The 22,852-nt window shown below is 49.2% G+C and overlaps 2 protein-coding genes across 4 annotated transcripts in view; both read right to left on the reverse strand.

Moving 5' to 3' along the window:
* The window catches only part of LOC142939514 (echinoderm microtubule-associated protein-like 6), a 28,972-nt gene extending 26,195 nt beyond the window's left edge, over positions 1-2,777 (reverse strand). For 2 of the 3 annotated variants that reach the window (XM_076082668.1, XM_076082667.1), the window contains exon 1: positions 1,643-2,777. In XM_076082668.1, coding sequence (XP_075938783.1) covers positions 1,643-1,839 — 197 coding nt within the window. In that variant the 5' untranslated portion in view covers positions 1,840-2,777. The remainder of the gene's footprint in view (positions 1-1,642) is intronic. The other variant, XM_076082666.1, reaches the window with a different exon arrangement.
* A 1,358-nt stretch (positions 2,778-4,135) lies between these two features.
* LOC142939527 (spectrin beta chain, non-erythrocytic 1-like) overlaps positions 4,136-22,852 on the reverse strand; it is a 31,165-nt gene continuing 12,448 nt past the window's right edge. The window contains 29 exon segments of the mRNA XM_076082704.1: positions 4,136-5,500; positions 5,619-5,661; positions 5,767-5,940; positions 6,026-6,222; positions 6,359-6,407; positions 6,592-6,701; positions 6,935-7,131; positions 7,488-7,572; positions 7,747-7,885; positions 8,218-8,462; positions 8,878-9,252; positions 9,338-9,542; positions 9,648-9,778; positions 9,864-10,124; positions 10,368-10,457; positions 10,560-10,784; positions 16,579-16,842; positions 16,964-17,110; positions 17,211-17,301; positions 17,568-17,770; positions 18,219-18,975; positions 19,136-19,273; positions 19,361-20,231; positions 20,488-20,641; positions 20,828-21,130; positions 21,243-21,401; positions 22,025-22,142; positions 22,235-22,422; positions 22,579-22,691. Of these exon segments, the coding sequence (XP_075938819.1) occupies positions 5,288-5,500; positions 5,619-5,661; positions 5,767-5,940; positions 6,026-6,222; positions 6,359-6,407; positions 6,592-6,701; positions 6,935-7,131; positions 7,488-7,572; positions 7,747-7,885; positions 8,218-8,462; positions 8,878-9,252; positions 9,338-9,542; positions 9,648-9,778; positions 9,864-10,124; positions 10,368-10,457; positions 10,560-10,784; positions 16,579-16,842; positions 16,964-17,110; positions 17,211-17,301; positions 17,568-17,770; positions 18,219-18,975; positions 19,136-19,273; positions 19,361-20,231; positions 20,488-20,641; positions 20,828-21,130; positions 21,243-21,401; positions 22,025-22,142; positions 22,235-22,422; positions 22,579-22,691 (6,245 nt within the window). The 3' untranslated portion in view covers positions 4,136-5,287.

Raw genomic sequence — 22,852 nt, forward strand, 5'->3', positions numbered from 1 at the left:
TTTTTCACTCTTTGTTTCATTGCAGCCATTTGCTAAAATCAAAAAAGTTCATTTTATTTCTCATTAATGTACACTCAGCACCCCATCTTGACAGAAAAAAACAGAAATGTAGAAATCTTTGCAAATTTATTAAAAAAGAAAAACTGAAATATCACATGGTCATAAGTATTCAGACCCTTTGCTGTGACACTCATATTTAACTCACATGCTGTCCATTTCTTCTGATCCTCCTTGAGATGGTGCTACTCCTTCATTGGAGTTCAGCTGTGTTTAATTAAACTGATTGGACTTGATTAGGAAAGGCACACACCTGTCTATATAAGACCTTACAGCTCACAGTGCATGTCAGAGCAAATGAGAATCATGAGGTCGAAGGAACTGCCCAAGGAGCTCAGAGACAGAATTGTGGCAAGGCACAGATCTGGCCAAGGTTACAAAAGAATTTCTGCAGCACTCAAGGTTCCTAAGAGCACAGTGGCCTCCATAATCCTTAAATGGAAGAAGTTTGGGACGACCAGAACTCTTCCTAGACCTGGCCGTCCAGCCAAACTGAGCAATCGTGGAAGAAGAGCCTTGGTGAGAGAGGTAAAGAAGAACCCAAAGATCACTGTGGCTGAGCTCCAGAGATGCAGTAGGGAGATGGGAGAAAGTTCCACAAAGTCAACTATCACTGCAGCCCTCCACCAGTCGGGGCTTTATGGCAGAGTGGCCCGACGGAAGCCTCTCCTCAGTGCAAGACATATGAAAGCCCGCATAGAGTTTGCCAAAAAACACATGGACTCCCAGACTATGAGAAATAAGATTCTCTGGTCTGATGAGACCAAGATTGAACTTTTTGGCGTTAATTCTAAGCGGTATGTGTGGAGAAAACCAGGCACTGCTCATCACCTGCCCAATACAATCCCAACAGTGAAACATGGTGGTGGCAGCATCATGCTATGGGGGTGTTTTTCAGCTGTAGGGACAGGACGACTGGTTGCAATTGAAGGAAAGATGAATGCGGCCAAGTACAGAGATATCCTGGAAGAAAACCTCTTCCAGAGTGCTCTGGACCTCAGACTGGGCCGAAGGTTCACCTTCCAACAAGACAATGACCCTAAGCACACAGCTAAAATAACAAAGGAGTGGCTTCGGAACAACTCTGTGACCATTCTTGACTGGCCCAGCCAGAGCCCTGACCTAAACCCAATTGAGCATCTCTGGAGAGACCTGAAAATGGCTGTCCACCAATGTTCACCATCCAACCTGAAGGAACTGGAGAGGATCTGCAAGGAAGAATGGCAGAGGATCCCCAAATCCAGGTGTGAAAAACTTGTTGCATCATTCCCAAGAAGACTCATGGCTGTACTAGCTCAAAAGGGTGCTTCTACTCAATACTGAGCAAAGGGTCTGAATACTTATGACCATGTGATATTTCAGTTTTTCTTTTTTAATAAATTTGCAAAAATTTCTACATTTGATTTTTTTCTGTCTGAATACTTTCCGTACCCACTGTATATAGATGAATGGATAGGTCTAATCACTGATAGATATATAAATGAATGGATAGGTCTAATCACTGATATATATATATATATAAATGAATGGATAGGACTAAAACCACAACCTCCACGTCTTCATTAGAAACGTATTTCCCCCTCACCTGATGATGTCATCGTTGTGTCCCAGGTAGAACTTCTGGGTGTGTTCCCGGGTGTTGTAGACCACGCCCACTCCGGCCACGAAGTACAGCACTTCCTTCCCTGCGGTGTAGTACAGGTTGTTACGACACTGGTGTCCTCTGTAGCCGTGGATCCACTCCAGCCTCAGCTGGCAGCGCGGCGCCGTCTTATCCGACATCTGAAAAGTCCACGTTTAAAGATCCACCGGGTTCAAACTACACTTCCCATAATGCCAAGCTGCAGCCTCGCCGCCGCTAACTCATGTTAGCAACGTCTCATGAACGCTCCATCATCAAAAAAAGAAGATTTGATTGTTTTCCAGCTAAAATAATAAACTGAGGTTTAAATGTACATTGATGACGTCATAACGATGATGTCGTAGACAGACAGATGATGTCACAGTTTAAAGCGACTCATCACTCCACTTTAGGATTCTGATTTTAATATTTTAACTTGTGATTGAATGAATTAAGAGAAACGTTCTCAGGATGTTTTAACATAAAAAAATATTTAAGAAAAAATAAAATCTATAAAATCACTGGTGTTTTCAAAGGAACATTTCTAACCTAAAAATTAAAAACTAACAAGAATAATAAAATAAATAGCTGCTCATGTTTGTGGATGAATGAATAATATTAAAGGGTTCTTTAAATGAGACCAGAACCGACAGGAACACGTGTTCCGGAACATTACCAGAACGATGTCTGAAGGTTACTGGAGAAATTACGGTAATGGTGTATAATACATATTATATATATAATGTCCGGTAAACACCGTCAGCACGAGCTCCTATCGCGGTAAAAACAACCGTTAATTTTAACGTTCGTTCCACTAAACGAACCGTGTGAAACGCCGCCGTCTGGTTCGCTGTTTGTGGCTAAAGATCCGGAGATTAACGGTGTTACGGTTTATCTCCGTCGGTCCGCATCCGACACCGACCTCTGCTGCTCCTGGAGGCCGGAGGAGAGACTCCTTTAGACCGGAGGAGACGCTTGAACCCGGCGGAGACCCGCAGCAGCTCCGCGGCTCAGACGGAGCTCCGGAAAATCATCAAAATATGATGACGGAAAGTCGGGATATTAACGGGAGAACCGGGGGATCACCGACGGAAGTCAAGACCGGAACGATACACACCTACACTTCCTGTTGGGACTTTCAGAATAAAGCACTCACTGGCAGCGCTTTGGGTTAAAACATTTTTTAGTAATAAAAACTTGAATATCAGCTCGACAATAATAATGAAACTTTAGATCAGAGGTCTTCAACGGGGGGTCCGTAGAGGTACTGCAGGGGGTCGGCATTTTTGGCTGATTAGACAATTTTTTTTTCCAAACATGAATGTGTCCATTATGTTAATAGTTCAGTATTGTATGCAAGATAACAGGTATGTTTATGCATGGCAGTGGCACTAATAGGCCATCACTCATTCTCGTTTCCACATTTGTTTAAAATGAAAACATCAGTGTGAATAGCTTGTATGATGATTATCATGCAATTAACAGACAATGTTGATATTGGCATTGGTATCAGCTGACAAGGTGTTTATAAATGGCAGTGCACGGCCTCCCTACTCACTGTACCTTGCACATGTTTAAAATAAAAACATGAATATATGAACCTGTGTATTGTTTGAATAGCTTAGTATTGAACGCACAATAAAGAGGTATGTTTATACATGGTACTAGGCCCAGTTTAATATAAAACACAATTTTATACAATATATATAGTCGGGGGTCCCTGCTCCATCTCTCTATCAGTTTGGGGGAAAAACGTTGAAGACCCCTGTTTTAGATTATTTAACTTTTTTTATCTTTAGAGGAAAATATAGCTGGTTATTGACGTTATTTATATTTTATAGTGACAAAATGTGTTAGTTCTACTTACGTTTTCAGTCTCCAGTCTCATCGTTTGGATGTTTAGTAAACGAACGCGTTTATGGTTTTAATTTTTAAATTACTCGTATATGTATTTTGTTGGAATATACGACAGAGTAGTTTCTTTATTTAAATGACATTTATTTTGAAGCCCAATAAACCTGTTTCCGGTCTACTTCACGCTAACCTCCGCGAGCTTCCTGCCTCTAGCAGAGCGTCAGGTCAGGTGCGGCTTTAGGGTCTTCACGATGATCAGACTCAGAAGCCCCCGGTGCATGATGGGAAGTGTAGTGTTCTAACGAGCTGTAAAGAAGCACACTCAGATCAATTTATATAAGAAATATGATATTATATTATCATTACTGACTAAATATGAATACAGGAAAGTACTCAAGTAGGCTACTGTATATTAGTACAACTTCATTGTACTTTCTACTTCTCCACTACATCTCAGAGGACCTGAGGACCCTCCCGTACCCTGTGGACCCAGTTTCTGGTTCCGGTTTCTTTGTCTTCTGTGATCATAAACTAAAGATCTTTATATTTTGGATAAAATCCCAGATTCTGAATGAATTAATTTATAATGAAACAACAGGAAGCTTAAAGTTTAAAAGCTTTAATGACATCGCACATATTGACAGAGAGAGAGAAGCTTTTAAAGTCTACAGGTGCAGTTTCATACATGAGAAAAGCCGTTATGGTCTACGGTCGGTTTAAATATTCTTCATTCCTATAGATGTAGTTCTGATATTCTTCTTCTTCTTCATTCCTATAGATGTAGTTCTGATATTCTTCTTCATTCCTATAGATTTAGTTCTGATTGTGCAGTAAAGATGCCGTTAACTTCCACACATGTTGGGTACGATAAGATACAAAGAGCAGAAAAGAGCCAACGATAAGCGAGCGAAGCTTCTTCTGTCCGTCTACAATTAAACCGGCTAACATCGAGCTTTAAGGGTTTACATCTGAACCGGGTCAGAACCAAAGAAGAAGACTTTTAGATTCAGGTGAGTGTTTTCAGGCCTGATGAAGCATGCAGGTGGACATTTTGTACATCGAGACTCCTCCTTCACGGTGATCGGAGGGTTTTAAGACCAAAAAGACCTCCAGGACCTGTACGCCTCCAGCACCCCTAGGACCCTCCAGGCACCCGAGGACCCTCCAGGAGATTGGATGATTTTAAGACCAAAAAAAGAAAATCACTGAGTGAAAAAACAATAAAACAAAATGCACTATTGGTCCAATTTCTCAACGGCGAGGTCGTCTCTGAGGACGTCGTCTCAGAACTGAAGACATAACTTGTGTCAAAACAATCTCAAAAGTACAAAAATAACTTCAACTAAAAAGTAAAAACCAAACAAATGAAAGTGTTCCTGCTGACGTCACTAAAGTCGGTTCAGATGTTGTGAAGAAACGGCGGTTAATCGTCTGCAAACGGGCGAATCCTCAAAAAAAAACAGAGCGAGAGAATCTTTCTGTAGACGCGTCAGATTTAATCCGCTGTTTGTTGTTGTTTACCGACGTCAACAACAACAACAGTTACATCACAAAGTGTAAATAGAAACCGCCGTTAACGCCACGACGTCTGAAAACCGACGGAAGAGAATCACACCAGAAATATATAAAAACACAAATAAACAACCCTAACATCGCACTTTGGTGAAACTTTGACGGCTGTAAAAACCTCCGTCATTGGCTGTTCAGCGGTGACATCAGCGCGGGTTTCACCAAAGAGCCCGCGGGTTTGATTCTCTACTGTTTCTTCTTGCTGAACAGACTGAATCGTTTCTCTTTGTCCTTCTCTTTGTCCTTCTCTCTCTTGCCGGGACTCGACTCAGTCGGCAGCGTCTGAGCGCGGCCGGACGTCGGCGGTGTGCCGGGGCTGCCCCCCCCACCGCCCTGCACCTCGGAGGAGCGGTCGCCACCGGCGTTCAGGACGGCCTGGATCCAGGTGCTCATCTCCTCCTGCAGGGGGCGACACACAAGTACTTACAACAAGTTTCACTTTTACTTAAGTCAAGTTTTCAATGCAGGACTTTTACTCGTATTCCTTCTACATAGTGGTATTAGTACTTTTACTCACTTCATCTTTGGCTTGAAACAGAAACTCGTTTCCATCCGTGACTCTGAAACAAAGAGGAAGAGTGTGATGAAAAGTGTGAAGAGTGTGATGAAGAGTGTAATGAAGAGCAGCTGATGAAGAGTGTGATGAGAGACCAGAGGCTCGTTACCGGAGTTTGAACACGTGTTTCTTCTTCTTGTAGTCCGAGGCCACGTCACAGGTGGCCTCCTTCAGGCTCACAGGGACCTGGTTGTGGTAGTGGACTCCCTGAGCCGCCGCCTTGCTGTCTTTGTAAAAACCCACTTCCTGGTTATTGATGACACAATACACGTTGTGCCACGACCTGTCAACCACAGAGCAGAGGGGTTTCAGAGGTTCAGAGAGTGAAGGGGTTCATGGGGCGGAGTGAGACGTATGTGGGGGGTCACCTGTTGGAGGCCTTCTTGTTGGGAGCCTCCCACTCGTGTTTGCGGTGCAGGAGTCCCTCAAACTGGGCGCCTGAGTCCTGGTTCCTGGAGGGCAGCATGGACGACTGGCTGGTCTTACTCTTCCTGCCAGAGGTCGGAGATGCGCCGGGGCTCGGTTCACAAACACCGTTCACCAGATCTCCACCGTCCACACCGTCCTGAGACGGAACCACACAGGGACAGGTATCAACAAAACCACTACCACTACCACACACAGGGACTGGTATCAACAAAACCATTATCAGTACCACTACCCCACACAGAAGTGAGGCTCATTAAACATTGAGCACTGACCCGAGGAGAGTCCTGGTCTGAAGGGAGTCCGTTCTGAGTGACGAGTCCGCTGAGGACACAGAAACACAGCAGTGAGTGAGTGAAGGAGTGAGTGAGTGAACGAGAAAGTGAGTGAACGAGAAAGCGAGTGAGTGAGTGAGTGAACGAGAAAGTGAGTGAGTGAGTGAGTGAGTGAAAGAAAGAGTGAATGAAAGAGTGAACGAATGAAAGTGAGTGAACAAGTGAACTCTCACCTCTGCTGATGAGCCTCCTCCTCCTCGTGAACCACTACCGGCTCTGGAGACGGTGGCCTCCTCATCCTCTCCTCTTCCTCCTGCAGCCTCCTCACCTCCAGCAGCTCCAACTGGAAGACAGACAGACAAACGGACAGCTGTAATTGGCTGGAGGGACCTCTGACATCACAGCGACACGTAGAAAGAGGAGGAGTCTGTGGGAGCTCAGACCCAGAGGGTCGCCCGTTCAAGTCCCCGAATGGATGGAGTACAGAGTGTCAACTGGTAGCTGGAGAGGTGCCGGTTGGCCGTCTGCCAAAGTGCCCTTGAGCAAAAACACCATAATTTAACCCCCCCTGCTCACCGTAGTCAGCCTCTCCAGAGCAGAGAAGCGCTCCTCCCAGGTGGCAGCGGACTTCTCGAAGGCCTCGTGACGTTTGATGAGCTTCTCCACCTCGTCCACACTCTGACCCATCTCTCTACTGGACAGGTACGGCTCCTGACCCAGCAACCAGGACTCAGCTACACCGGCATCACGGGAGAACTGGTGCACCTCCAGGACTGTAAGGGGGGGGGGGAGAGTCAGACCTCAACAACAACACCACCACCACCACCGGCATCACGGGAGAACCTCCAGGACTGTAAGGGGGGGGGGGGGGGGGAAAGAGTCAGACCTCAACAACAACAACAACAACAACACCGGCATCACGGGAGAACTGGAGCACATCCAGGACTGTAAGGGGGGGGGGGGGGGGGGGGCTAGAAGAAGAAGAAAAAGAAGAAGCTCAGTCAGCTCTTCATCAAAAGGACAGTGAGAGCCTGAGGAGTCTTCAACAACGATGACTCATCAGCGATCACTGCAGTGTCCAGTCAGCTGTGACCTGTGACAGTATTCATGATGAACGTGTGAATCTTACTGAGTCGTAGCCACTCCCACCGGTCCTCCCACTTGTCAATCATCTCTTTCCTTTTGTCCGTCAGCTGCAGCAGCTTCTCTTTGATCTGAAAAAACACCAACACCTGTTAGCACCTGTTAGATAGATAGATAGATAATGTATTTGTTTGTAGCAGCAGCAAACAAAGTTAAAAATATTAAGTATGAAAAATGTTCGACCAGTTCTACTAGTTCCTCCTCCACCTCACATCCTCTCCACTACCTCCTCCCCACCCCCTCACCTCCTCTGAAGCGTAGTGTTTCCTGGCCAGCAGGCTCTTCCCCAGCTCGATGCAGGAGGTGAAGCTGTCGTTTCGTGCGTCGATCTCGGCCTTAATTCCCTGATGGTTGTTCATCAGGAGCTCCACCGACGACACGTCTCTGAACACAGAACGACACACAGGAGGAGGTGAGGTGGAGGAGGAGTGGAGGCGAACACAGAAGGAGGTGAGGAGGAGGAGAGGAGATGAGAACACAGAACGACACACAGGAGGTGGAGGGGAACACAGAACGACACACAGGAGGAGGTGGTGGAGGTAGAGAAGGTGAGTAGGATGAGAGGAGGAAGAGGTGAACAGCTCCATCCAACGATGGACCATCCTTCAGACCGTAGAGGACTCGGCCTACCCCTGACACTTCCTGGGGTTCTCCTGGGCCTCGAGAGGAGGAGGTGAACACAGAACGACACAGATGAGGAGGTGAGGAGGGCCTACCTAGGGTTCTCCTGGTTCTCGATGAGCCGGATCACGTCGTCCATCCACAGCAGGAGGTCTCGGACCAAACTGAAGAACCTGAACTTGTCCCCGGTGTCGAGGAGGCGAAGCCTGCGTCCGTCACAGGCCTCCAGCAGACTCCTCCAGGCCTCCAGCACCTCGCTCTCTCTCCGCTGGATGTCGTCGGCTTTGTCTCCGGCGTACGCCGACTGGAGGCGCACCGCGTCCTCCTGCAGCTGCCTCACCTGCACATGGGGTAAAACGGTCAAACAGGTATGACTGAATGATCACCTGGAACCCTCACAGTGAGGGACCGACTGGGGTCACGTTTAAAAACCTATTGTGTCTCTATAAACCCACTGTGTCCCCATAAACCCACTGTGTCCCCATAAACCCACTGTGTCTCCATAAACCCACTGTGTCGCCATAAACCCACTGTGTCGCCATAAACCCACTGTGTCGCCATAAACCCACTGTGTCTCCATAAACCCACTGTGTCTCCATAAACCCACTGTGTCGCCATAAACCCACTGTGTCGCCATAAACCCACTGTGTCGCCATAAACCCACTGTGTCTCTATAAACCCACTGTGTCTCCATAAACCCACTGTGTCTCCATAAACCCACTGTGTCCCCATAAAGCCAGGTAGGTGTGACCGACCTGTGTTCCCAGGGCCTGGATGTCGTGTTCGAAGGTGGTGTGCATCCTCTGGAGCGTCTCCACCGTGTTCTGGTCACGGCCGACCTCCTCCGGCAGCTTCTTCTGCTTGTCCATGATGCGTCCCAGGATCTCCTTTCCGTCGTGGTAGAACTTGTGGAGCTCAAAGGAGGCGGCGAGGATCTGCGTCCGGGTGTCAATGAGCTCCAGCAGGTCGGCCCAGGCCTCGTTCAGCCCGTCCTTCCACTCCGCCACCGTTGCCGCGTCGCCGTGACCGGCGTTGATCAGCTCGTCCGCCAGACGGTTGACAGCGTCCACTCGCTCCTGACCGATGTTTCCGGTGTCCCGAGCAAACTCACGGAAACGCTCCTGCAACATCTGAGCACAGGAGGTCAGAGGTCAGGTGACTAAAGACACACTCAGGTCGTGGTGGTGGTTGTAGATATATATATTTATAATGTACCGTAACGTGCTCGTAGTCCTGTCCCAGCTCGTGAGACCCGGCCACCACCTCCCGCTCAGCGATCCACTGCTCCAGGTCGTCCACCTCCCGGTTCAGCTGGAAGAGGCGGAGCCTCTCGTCCAGTTTGCCCCGCCTCTCCTCTGATAGGTCCTTCAAGCCCGCATACAGCTTATCCACCTGAGACTGCCGCATGCTGATTCGCTCACTGACACACACACAGGAAGAGGACAGTGTTTGGTCCAGGGTCGTGGGGTGAACAACATATGAATTGATTTGATCCGAGTGTCCTCACAGGTGCAGTAAAACTCACCTTTCCGGGTGCCCGTCGGCCACCAGTCCTCTGCTGGTCTTGGACAGCTGGTGGACGGTCTCGGCGTAGTCCTCCACCGCCTGCTCCACGATCTGGTGCTTCTTCTGCATGGTGACGGCGCTCAGCTCGTCCTGGAGAGAACGACGACACGTTTACAACATCGTACATAGTTTTATCCGTTCAGTATTTATCACATTTATCAGAACCCCCCCCCACCTTGGCCTTCTCCTCTGACATCATGTACAGCTCCTGCTCGCTCATCCAGGCCTCGGCCTCGGCGGCGTCGAAGTAGTATTGCTGGGCCTTGTGCGCCTCCTCCAGACGGCCGTGGCGAAGCTCCACCTCCTCCGTCAGCCGCCGCCACAGCTCCTGCAGGTCGTCCAGACGTTGCCGGATCACGTCCCCCAGGAGGCTCCGGCTGCGCTGCAGGATGTCGTCAATACGAGGCTGATGACCCTGGATCTCCTTCTGCAGGGTCTGCGGAGGAAGAGCGTCATGAGAACGTTATAGTTTACCTGAGCAGAGCCTGAAGGCATCATAATGTAACTGAAGTGAACCTCCGTTGGTTAGCCGCTAGTGGTGCTGCTAACGTTACTAGCTCACCTCCTGTTGATTTAAACACCGATTGGTTGTTTACAATGAAACATGATCAGAGATCAGAGGCTAGAAATGATCTCCTGATACAGGTCTACAGGACTCTCTGTCTCCGGTTCATCTGACCTGGTTCTTCTTGATGAGCAGCTGGACCGTCTGCAGGTTGTGTCCGTGGTCCGAGGACGTGGCCACGGCCATCCTCTCCTGGACCCACAGCTGAAAGACAAAACACACCCTGAGTCTTCTGCAGGTTTAATACAGAGACATTTATACGGTAAGAGACCACTTCACGAGACTCTGGACTCTCTGGGTACGTACGATCTCATCCTCCACATCTCGGTTGAACTGGTGAACCTCTCTGGACTCCACCAGGAAGTTCTTGCGGCGGCGAAGTGGATCCAGCAGCTCCTGGAACTTCATCTCCACCAGCTGCCTCCGCCCGTCCACCTCGTCAGTGTCCTTCACCTCCTGACCCAGAGCCTTGACCTGAGTCTGCAGCTCCACCACCTCCTTCTGCCGCACCTCCACCTGCTTCTCCAGCATCTACGGGACAACCACAGTTACTACTAGTACTACATTACATTCATTTAGCTTTTATCTAAAGCGACTTACAATAAGTGTTTTCAACATAGGTATTCAAGAGAACTACTTGTCACCAGAAGTCATGAGTGCATCTCCTTTAAACAAGCCTCTAAGAAAATAAACCAGAGCAAAAGTACAGAAACAAACTAGTATAAATACAATAAGTGGTGAGTGGAAGGCTCAGGGTAGTACTTCTTGAAGAGGTGAGTTTTCAGCCTGATGAAAGATGGGCAGCGACTCTGCTGTCCTGACATCAGTGGGGAGTTCATTCCACCACTGTGGGGCCAGGACAGAAAACAGCCGTGACCGGGTTGATCGGCCACAGGGACCTCTGAGCGACAGGGCAACCAATTGCCCCGAGGCAGTAGAGCGAAGTGGTTGGGCGGGGGTGTAGGGCTTGACCATGGCCTGGAGATAGGAAGGAGCTGTTCCTTTCACTGCCCTGTAGGCTAGCACCAGAGTCTTAAACTGGATGTGAGCTCTTACAGGGAGCCAGTGGAGAGAACGGAGAAGGGAAGTTGTGTGGGAGAACTTGGGGCGATTGAACACCAGACGAGCTGCAGCTTTCTGGACAAGCTCCAGAGGTCTGATGGCCGACGCCAGGGCTCTGCCAAGTAGTGAGTTGCAGTAATCCAGGCGGGAGATGACAAGAGCCTGGATGAGCACCTGCGCCGTCTCGTCAATGTTTGCTGAGAACGACAGTTGGTCATCCAGGGTCACACCCAGATTCCTCGCAGTCCGATTTCGCATCACCACGGTATCATCAATGGTGATAGACAGGTCTTGGTGAAGGCAACCCTTCCCCAGGAGGAACAGTAGCTTGGTTTTGTCCAGGTTGAGCTTCAGGTGGTGTGTCGCCATCCACTTCGAGATCTCAGCCAAGCACGCAGCGATGCGTGCCTCCACTTGAGTGTCACCGGGGTGAATTGACAAGACCAGCTGGGTGTCATCGGCATAACAATGGTAAGAGAAGTCATGCGAGCGAATAACAGAACCCAGAGATTGTTGTGTAGAGCGAGAAGAGAAGGGGGCCCAGAGCTGAGCCTTGTGGAACCCCCGTAGTCAGCATGCGTGGTTCTGACATGGCCCCCCTCCATGTCACCTGGTAGGATCAACCTGTCAGGTAGGATGCAAACAGGGAGAGTGCAGAGCCTGAGACGCCCATCCCCTCGAGGGTGGAGAGGAGGATCTGGTGGTTCACAGTGTCAAATGCCGCAGACAGGTCCAGAAGAATCAGGACAGAGGAGAAAGAGTTAGCTCTCGCGGCGTGAAGCGACTCAGTCACCGCAAGGAGGGCTGTCTCTGTCGAGTGACCCACTTTGAACCCGGACTGGTGGGGGTCCAAGAGGTTGTAATGTTGGAGATAGGAAGACAGTTGGTTAAAGACAGAAGGGTAGAAGAGAAACCGGTCTGAAGTTCTTGACATCAGAGGGGTCAAGTGATGGTTTCTTCAGAAGGGTTGGTGAAATCATCAGGGAGAAGGGAGGAAGTAGGAGGAGGGGGTGGGGGTTGGAGGAGTGAGGAGAAAGTTTCTAAGAGTTTTTAGGATTGGAAGCAGAGGTTAGGATTTTAGAGCGGAAGAAAGCAGCTTTAGCAGTAGATAGAGAGGAGGAACAAGTGGAAAGAAGAGCTTGGAAGTTAAGAAGGTCCTCCGGGAGTTTGCCTTTTCTCCATTTACGCTCAGCCTCTCTTAGGCTCCATCTATCAGTACGCACTGAGTCTGACAGCCATGGGGCAGGTGGAGTTGACCGTGCAGGCCTGGAGGTGAAGGGACAGAGGTTGTCCAAAGAAGAGGAAAAGGTGGAGAGGAGAAGATCAGGGGATAGGAGAGGGAAGGATTCAGGGTCAGGGAGGGCCGAGGTAACAGAAGAGGAAAGATCAGCGGGGGAGAGGGAGCGGAGATGACTACGGGTAGAAATCATGTGGGTAGGTGGAGGAAGTACGGGGGGAGAGGAGAGGGAGTAGTACATGAAATAGTGGTCAGAGAGCTGGAGGGGAGTGACAGAGAGGTTAGCAGTAGAACAGTGTCTAGTGAAGATAAGATCCAGCTGGTTGCCTTGTGGGTAGGAGGAGATGAGAAGTGGTAAAGGTCAAAGGAGAGGAAGGAAAGAAGAGGTTCTAACTCATCAGTCTGGATGTTGAAGTCGCCAAGCAGGATGAGTGCGGAGCCATCATCATGGAAGTGCGAGACTAATGTGTCGAGCTCCTCCAGGAACTCACCAAGAGGCCCTGGTGGGCGATACACAACAGCAATGGTGAGCTTGACCGGATAAGTGACAGTAACAGCATGAAATTCGAAAGAGGACGGGGAGAACTGTGGAACAGAGGCAAGAGAGTATTTCCATTTTGGGGAGATTACCAGGCCAGTACCACCACCTCGCCTCGCAGCTCTGGGAGTGTGAGAGACAGAGTACACATCTGACAGAGCTGTGGGTGTGGTGGTGTTTTCTGGTGTGATCCAGGTCTCAGTTAGAGCCATTTGAACACCGCAAAGCTTGGAGCTGTAGAACAGAGATGGGTGTCTGAACTTGCTCAGTTTGACTTTCAGTTGGTGTATCGGCCAGGTAGCCAGAATGCAGGGGCGGATGCTCTCTCTAGGCAGTATGCAGAGCAGAGGGGGACAGAGGGGGGAGGAGTGGCACAAAGTTTTCAGGACACACGTAGTGTTCTGTCCAAACCCCATCGAACGGCTCTGTGTCAGGAAACCAGTGCGAGCCCCCAGCAAGCTTCTATGTCTAGCTTTCCCTCATTTGACATGTCGGCCTTGGCTAGTCTGCAGCAGGTAGATTCCGTGATATCATCTTTTCGAACATACTGGGTGAGGGGTGTGAAACCTTGTAGGGACGAGAGGTTGCAGGAATGTGACAGAACAATTGGACTTTTGAGACAATGGGGAAGGATTGTGGAGCTGGGGGGTGTGCTATACCGGAGGCTGTGTGATCAGAAGGAGGGAGAGATTAAGCAGCTTTTGTTGCCAGCGGTATTACACCGAGAGGTGCTTGCTCGCATGCACACTGACCATGGGCACCAAGGGGTGGAAAGAACATTCAAGTTGGTTCGCAGTCGGTGCTATTGGCCGGGAATGTTTGCAGACATTGAGGCTTTTTGTAAGACTTGTGAACGTTGTATTGTTTCTAAAGCACCACAGCCAAGGGTGGTTGCAGCGTTGGGGAGTCTGTTGGCTTTTAGGCCGCTGGAAGTAGTTGCAATGGACTTCACCGTGCTGGAACCATCGTCAGATGGACGAGAGAATGTCTTGGTTTTTACCGATGTGTTCTCCAAGTTTACGGTTGCGGTGCCAACCAAAGACCAGCGTGCAGTAACGGCCGCAAAGACCCTGGTGAAATATTGGATTCAGCCCTATGGGGTCCCTTCAAGGTTGCACTCTGACCAGGGGAAATGCTTTGAGGCTGGGGTTGTCCAGTGTCTCTGTGGGTTGTATGGGATGAAAAAAAGTCGAACAACCCCCTATCATGCCCAGGGGAACGGACAGTGTGAGCGTTTCAATAGGACGCTACATGATCTGTTGCGTACCCTGCGCCCGGAACAGAAAAGGAGGTGGGTTGAGTACCTTCCGGAGCTGGTGTATGCTTATAACACCACTGAACATCAGAGTACTGGCTACTCGCCGTATTTTCTCATGTTCGGGAGGGCTCCAGTGGTTCCGCTGGATGTCTGGCTGGGACGGGATAGGGAGGATTTTGACGGTAATGTGCATGAGTGGGTTGAGGAGCATCAGAGGAGGTTGGGCTGTGCCTACGCTCGGGCTAGAAAGAACATGGAGCATGCAGCGGAAGCTCGTAAAAGGTATGCAGGCACGCCTGTAGGTGACCATCTTTTACAACCAGGCCAATTTGTGTATGTAAGGAATCGTCAGTTTTCGGGTAGGCATAAGATTCAGGATGTGTGGCTTCCCACCCCTCACCGAGTCATAGCTCAGCTGGGTGGTGACCTGCCTGTGTATTCTGTTGTCCCGATTGATTTCTCGAAACCCCAACGCAATCTACATAGAAATGAGTTGCGCGTTTGTGGTCCAGGCGTACAGATGGATGGGCAAGAACCGGGGGACCGGGGAGTGGCTGGGTCCTCACTTCCTGAGGTGGAGTCCGATTCGGACGACTCTCTGCTTGTGATTGTCTGGGCCGATGGGCCGGAGGCGCAGGGGAACATGGTGAAGGGAAAGGGGGAAGGGGAAAGAGAGAGGGAAGTTGGCTTAGAAGGGCTGTCTCCCCCCCGTCCTACGGGGGCTACCCCCTCTGTGGGCGAGGAGGGACGGAGTGCAGGTGAGAGTACACATGCCCTGCATTCACCACGGACACTGCCATCACCTGTGCCTTCGCCATTACCTCCACTTCGGAGGTCCAAGCGTGCTACTGCGGGGGTTCATTCTAACCCGCACCGGCTGCCGAGGTCTGCGTTAAGCCATCTAAGGGGGAAGGTTGATGTGGGATCTGGAGGGGACATATGCCATCAGTGGGACACTGATTGATTAAGGGGGGGGTGGATGTAACCAAGTGGAACTGACGGGGTGAAACTATTGGGTCCGGCGGACTAGTAATGAGGTGCACGGGCCTGATTCGGTGAAAAGATGCACCTGCTGGCAATTCGCGGCCGTTGTCTTTCTCTCCGCCGCCACAAGCGGGGGTGCCGAGTCCAACTACTTCCTCTCCCACAACAAGCATAGACGTAGCGTGACGCCACATGAGAAGTTGCGTCGTTGGCGCAGTGTCTGGGAGGCATCCATTACGGAGGGGACAGCGTGTGTTCGGGGGATGGCTGACTCGGGTAAATATATTTAGAGTGGAAGGGTTTTTCTTTATGTATGTCGTATGCTGGGAAATTGGGTATAATTAAGAAAGATGTAATGTTGTGTGTTTTTTAGAGCTTCCTGAGCAGCTTCCAATGGTAGCTGGGGGGGAATCCAAGTGGGGGTGGTTGGGTTGCTGAACATTCGGTGGGTTGAATTACAATCTTTTTGGGTTTGTTTTCTGTTTATTGGCAGTTGTTTGTGATTACTTATGTTTTCGTTTTCATTTATTTTCTAGTTAGTGGGACGCTGCCTTGGTTTGTTGTTTTGTTTGTTTTGCTTTAAATTGTTTGAGGCCGATCTTAGTGCACGGTCTGTGAACTCCTCCTGCCCACTAAACCAGCTGTCACTGGTTGCTTCACACAGTTAGATTTGTACTAATAAAAGATTTATATTTTTATAACACTGCTTCCTGTGTGTACGTGCCTTTACGGTGTTTTGAACCGGATTTCTGTGGTAACGGGGTGCTACAGTTCAGCTAATAACTAGTAACTAGTAAAAGCAGGAACAATATAATTAGTCTATTCTAGGTGAGTCAAGTAGTTCAGTATCCCTCCAGAAGCCAAATACTACTACAACACCTCATTCTGCTGTACCTCTACCTGCTTCTCAAGCATCTACGGGACAACCACAGCACTACTGTTAATACTAGTACTACTACGGATTCAGACTATTGCTTTAATACTAAAACCAATACTACAATTATAGCTGGTAGTAGTACTACTCTCTCATAATATTGCTAATACTACAAGAAATCCTACTCCTAGTACTGCTAAGCTACGCTTATCAGTGATGAAAGAAGTAATTGTGCCCTGCATTATTATCACAGTGTTAAATACTAATACCTGAATCTGTAAATGTAGGCAGTAGAAGTATAAAGTGGTGTATTTCCTCCACTGCTAGTACTGCATCTTGTCTCAGTACTAGCAGTACTACATGCGAGCGTACCTGTTGTTTCTTCAGCAGGATGTTGACGGAGGTCAGGTCTTTGCCGTAGTCGTCGGACTGGATCTGACCCTCCAGGCCTCCCATCCACTTGTCCAGGTCGGCGCAGCTCTGAGTGAACAGCTCAGCCTTGTTGGCGTCAAACAGACACTGAGCTTTGGTCTGCGTGGTCGACTCTAGCTCCTCCCACATGGCATGCAGTGCCGCCATCTTCTCCTTCACCACCGCCTCAGTCTCCGGCTTCTCAGACACCAGCAGCATCCCGTCCTGCAGCCACACAGACAAAAACACTCAGTCAACTTGTGTATATAAACATATATATATATATATATATATACACACACTACTACTGTTGTGTCCAACGAGTCAGAGTTAAGACCCTCCGTACCTTCTGGATCTTGTCCAGCCACTCTTTGTTGGACTGCAGTTCGGCCATGAAGGCCTGGTGCTTCAGCCACTTGCTGTGCAGGTTCCTGGCCTCGTCGTAGGTCATGTCCTGAGCCGTGAGCATCTTCTCATTGATCCACAGAGACAGCTGGACACAAACACTGAATGTTATATCACTAAAGTCCAAAAGGTTCATCCTGGGATCAATACATTTCTATCGGCTTCTGGACCAAACCAATGAGACTTACCTCCTGGCAGTCCTGCAGGAACTTCTGCAGATCTCTGTTGTCCTTCAGTCTCATCAGCAGCTCCACTGCAGCCTCCCGGTTCTTCTTGTGTCTGAAACATGGAGGAAGAGGTCAGATCAACACGAGGGTTCTATAATCATCAACAATAAGGCAACAAATTCTCCGATAGGAAAAGTAACAGGAAGTCACCATAGTAAAAAAATAGAAATAATCCACTCTGACCAGTGCCGTTATGGAGAGTAATGCACTGGGAGGGTTAGTTTAACTCATAAAAGTATGAATTTGTAGAGAACTCTTTCTAAAAATGGTCCAATTAAGTCTGAAATATCTGAAAAGTGATCTGAAGCTGATGTCCACCTGTCGTCGATGGAGGAGACTCTCTCCTGGATGCGTTCAGCGTTGATGTTTCTGTCGCTGGCCAGCCGCCTGCCGGCCTCCACCACACCGTTGATCTTGTCTTCGTTGGCGTCCATGGTGGTCATGAAATCCTCCTGCTTCTTGATGGCGGCCTCGGCACCCTCGAGAGTGGTGGGCATCTCGGTGTGAGCCAGGACGTACTCCTGTGGGGGGGCAAGAACACAGGGTTCAGTACCGCTACAGGTCCGTTTGTGGGACAGTAACAGTGCCAGGGGAAAGTTTATGTTAGGATGACCCTTGAGGTCATCATTAAATGATAAGGGTTCATCTTCTGGATATCTGTACCCATCTGTGCTGCTGGTCCTCTGAGGACCTGCATATCCATGCAAATCAGGAAAATACAGGAGTCCTGAGCTGGTTGAACAGATTGATTTGGACCAAAGATTTGGACAAAGTGACATGCTCTGATACAGAGACCAGAAAACATCAGTAACAATGTCAAAATGTGGGTTCTGTTTAGAGTGTCACTTTGTTTTCAGATCAGGTTCTTTGGTCACCTGCATTACTAGAACGGGTCCAATCCTGATCCACATTAACCCCATGACATTAAAAGATACTAGACTGCAGTGAGGAGAATCTCTTTGTGTTTACCTGGTTGTTGAGGAAGGCCTCTGCCTGCTTGGTGTCCCTGAGAAACAGCTGATAGGCATGAGACTGGGACAGCAGGTTCTGTCGGTTCTCCCACATCTTGTGCAGTTCGTTCCAGCCGGTGTCGAGCGCCTGCAGCCTCTGTCGAAGGAACATGTACTGCGCGTCCGTCTGGCCCTGTGTCACCATGTCCCCCATGTCCCGCATCTTCTGGTAGTCCTCTTCGTAGTTCCGGATCTCGTTCTTGATGCCTTCGTGCTGGGCCATGAGCTTCTCGGCCTCAGCCAGGGTGTTGGGCATGTCCTCGGAGGCGATGGCCGTCTGAGTGCGAGACAGCCAGGACTGGAAGTCGTCCAACTCACGCAGGAACTGCTGCAGCTTCCTGGCCTCGCCCAGTGACTCCTCGCGGTTCTTCAGAGTGTTCTTCATGTCCTCCCAGACGGCGGTGATCTCAGCCAGACGGCCTGTGATGGCCTTTGCCTGGTTGGGGTGTTCCTCCGCCAGCCGCTGGGCCTCGCCTCGCAGATCGCCCAGTTTGTCCTCGATGGCAGCCAGGTCACGCTCCATACCGGTCAGTTTGCGCTGCAGGGCCATGACCCCAGTGAGGTCGTTACCCAGCTCCTGGGTGGACTCGATGACCTTGGTCTTCTCTTTGATCCAGGACTTTGTCTCGTTGCAGTCGAGGTGGTAGTTCTGCACACCCAGTGCCGAGTTCAGGGACTCTTTCTTCTGGTCTACCAGATCTCGGAACTGGCTCCACCTAGAAGTAGAGGAGAGGATCATCACGGTCCACAGATACCATCACACCAACACTTTCATGGTGTTTACACTGAGGACAAACAGACTTTGTGGCATCTTTGTATTCTGTTGTTTTGCCATTCACAAGACAACTAATTATTACATGTTATATCTGTTTGTACCTGTTGTTGAGTTTGTCCTGCTGGGTCTTGATGTCTTTTTCACTCGGGTGACCATTGTGCATCAGCTGCCGGGCGATCTGGTTTACCACAGCAACACGAGACGCCTGGTTATTCATCTCCGGCTCCAGACTCTCAAACCTGCCAAAGACACAGTCCACATGAATACAGTGCTGGCTGAAAGAGATGGACAGTCCCAAACATGTATGCAGCATCTTGTAGTCCTACCTGTGCTGTATGACCTCAAGGTCCTCCAGTTTCTCAGGGATCTCCATGCTGTTCAGCCACTGCTCCTTCTCGTCGATCCAAACCTCACAGGCGTTGGCCTCGCTGAACATCTTGTAGAGTGCCAGAGCATCGTGCAGTGCCTGCTTCCTCAGCTTTGTCAGTTCTGTCACCTCCTTGTGGCGCTCCTCGATGCCGGCCAGACGTCCACGCACCTCCTCTGACTCAGCCTCCTCTTGAGGCAGTAAGGCAGCCTGCTCGTGGAGTGAGTCAATGACCGGTCGGTAGCTGGCTACCTCCGCCGCCGCGTCCTTGTGCTTCCTGAAGAGAGCCTGGGTAGAGAATTCGTCATGGCCTGTCTCTCCGCTGGAGACGATTCGCAGGGCGTCCAGTGTCCAGGCATCAACATCATCTGCATCGACCTGGAACTGGTGCAGTGCCAGAGCCTCCTTCAGCCTCTTTCTTCTCACTGCCGCCAGCTGCTCCAGCGCCGCCCACTGAGCCTGCAGGTCATTGATACGTTCCTGGATCTTGGTGGCGGCGAAGTGGTCGGTCTGCACCATGGCCTGGCCCTCTGTGATGGTGTGCTTGAGGTGGCCGGCGCGGCCGCTCATCTCATCCTCCAGGGCACGCTGCTGGCTGAGGAGGCGTAGCGCCCCCGTCAGGTCCTTGCCGTGCTCGACAGATGACAGGATCTGCTCCTTCTCACGGATCCAGCCTTCCTCTTCGGCCATCTCCCAGAAGAACTTCCAGAGACGGCGGGACTCCTCAAGGCGGGCGCGGCGCTCAGCGGCGAGCTGGGTTAGCTCCTGGTAGCAGAACTCCAGGTGGGAGACCCGGTCCTGGATGACCTGAGGGTCGCAGGGCTTGTAGCCTGGACAATAACCCACTATTATCAGTACTTAGCTGATTTGGTTCTTGTATTTACGTTCTGAAGCAATGAAGACTTTACACTGCCTCAAATAACTAGAGAAATAAGCTGTCACTGTGTAACCTCATCAAAGTAAAATGCCTGACTAATTTCCCTGCTCCTTGTTAGAAAATCATTTGTAAAAAACGGAACACAAAACAACTGATGAATAAAAAACCACGTCTAATTTAGACAGAATGTTTCAGATCACGCTGCTCACCGTCGTCGTTGACGGAGTACTTGGTGGCGTTTGTGCCGACTGCCTTCACCCGGTCAGCCTGGATGGCGATGTCAGCCTCAACCAGGGCGTGTTTCTGCAGCAGGTCCTCCACACCTAATAGATGCTTCCCATAATCCTGAGACAGCAACAACATCTTGAAACCAAAAGACAGACAAACAGACACAGAAGACCAATAGTTAGGATTGGCAGTCGAATTCAAAGATTAGAAGAGGAACGCTGTAGAGTTACTTCCCGTTTCTGGCCCCTCTCTGTGCTGGACGATCAGAAATTAAAGTGATCTCCATCTTCTCCATGTTTGAGGTTTGTTTCATCATCGTACCTTCATCTCGTCCATCCAGTCCATGATGTAGAGCATCTCCTGGAAGACTCTCTGCAGGCCCAGGTTCATCTCCAGTCTGTGTCTGCGGGCCTTCAGCAGCTCCAGCAGGTACTCCCACAGCCGGATCACGTTGTCCTTCCTGGCCGTGATGCGTTTGATGTCGTGGTAGTGCTCCACCTCCAGCTCCTTCGCTACGGAGACCACGGCCTGTACGCGCTCCTCGTACGCCGCAATGTCCGTCTCAATCGCCTCGTGCTTCTTGTTGCCCGCCTCGACGGCCTGAAGGTCGAAACCAAAGTTGTCCTGGAGAGAGAAAGGAGGCAGCAGTGCACCCATGAAACAAAACACATGCAGTTCACTTTCTTTAGTTGCAGTTGACACTAACGTGGAGCATCACCTGGATGCGTCTTCTTACCTGTGACACCAGTCTCTGGTTCTCACTGAGCCAGGTCTCTCTCATGGCCGCCTTGCGGTCGAAGCGTCTGGCGAGTTGTTCCAGTTTCTCCTGACGAATCAGCTCCATCCTCAGAGCCAGCTCCCTCTCATGCTCTGCCTTCTCCAGTCGCTCCCAGGCCTGACGGCGAAAAACATCATCACCATCCAACACTTCTCCACAAAGTTATTGAGAGCTGGTGAAGCAGAAGCTGCCCACATGAACTACTGCAGCAACTTAACAGTCCTCAAACCTCAGTCCCTGTGAGCCTGGTTCAGGGTTTAAAAAGCTTTGTATTGAGTCTACAAATTCCTATATGGAAATCAAATAGAATGTCTTATCGAGTGTAATAAAGTTCAAACTTTTTGAATACTAAAATCAAAGATACTTAACTGAAGATTGAGGTAAGATCTGTTAGCAGAATGTCTTGGCTGAAACACTACATGAGTAGCATTAGATATTAAACGATTAAATATGTATTGAAATGTTTAAATAACAGACACATTAATTAGACAACAGCTATGTTTCATTTCAGCCTTTTAAAAAGTTATTTTCAGAATTAACTTTAATTATCTTCAGCTGATTTGATGAGATAAAATATCAAACAAGACATTTGTTTAGTGAAACTAATGATTTTCTTTATATCTGTCAATTATATCATTGATTAATCAATGAATCATTTGTCATTAAAATGTCAGAAACACAGAGTAAACTGACGGTGTTTTTTATTACATATTCATGACTGGAGGTGGAGCAGCTCTCACCTTGTTGATATCTGAGATGAGTTTTCCCTCTCGGGGCATGTAGACCTTCTGGTTGTTGGCTCTCATCTTACTCTGGATGGTGAAGAGAAGAACCTCCAGGTTTCCCTTCTCTGTGAACCTGAAGACGGACAAGAGAGACACAAGTTCTCAGTTAGTTTGTGGAGTTCTGAAATCTTTTGTTAGATCAAACTGCAAGCTGAAGGTTCTGACTTTGGGGGTTTCTCCACGGTTCGGTAGGTGTTGAAGGCCTGAAGCTGCTGCTGGACTCCGACCAGAGCGTTGGCAAACTTCCTGTTGTTGAGGATGATGATGGTCTGTTCGATCCACTCCAGCAGGTCTGAGGCCAGAGACTCGTACTTCTCGATCATCTTCTCTGTCTCGATGGCGTTATCCAACACCTGGACAAAGAAACAAAGACGTTTGATTCTGTCTGAACATCAGAACAAACTGGCTGCTGTGTTATGGTTACAAATGATTATTTCTAATATTGATCTGGTGAATACAATATAATATTATAAATAAATGTTTGTTGGTGTTTGAATCTGTTTTCTGACCTTTCCGATGCGTTTGCCCTCCACCTTTAGAGCTTTCATCTTGGAGAAGTAGTGGTAATACGTCACCACGTAGGTGATGACGGACTTCTCATCAGGATGGTCCACGCTGATATCTGCAACACAAAATGTAAAACCAGATGTGTGTTTCAGGTCAGGTTTAGCTAAACTGGTTGTGTCTCAGGTCAGGTTTAGTTAAACTTGTGTTTCAGGTCAGGTTTCAATCATTTGGTTGTGTTTCAGGTCAGGTTTAGTTAAACTTGTGTTTCAGGTCAGG

This window comes from Anarhichas minor, unplaced genomic scaffold (genome assembly GCF_050575085.1).
Source record: "Anarhichas minor isolate MPS153535 unplaced genomic scaffold, ASM5057508v1 ptg000100l, whole genome shotgun sequence".
Lineage (NCBI taxonomy): Eukaryota > Metazoa > Chordata > Actinopteri > Perciformes > Anarhichadidae > Anarhichas > Anarhichas minor.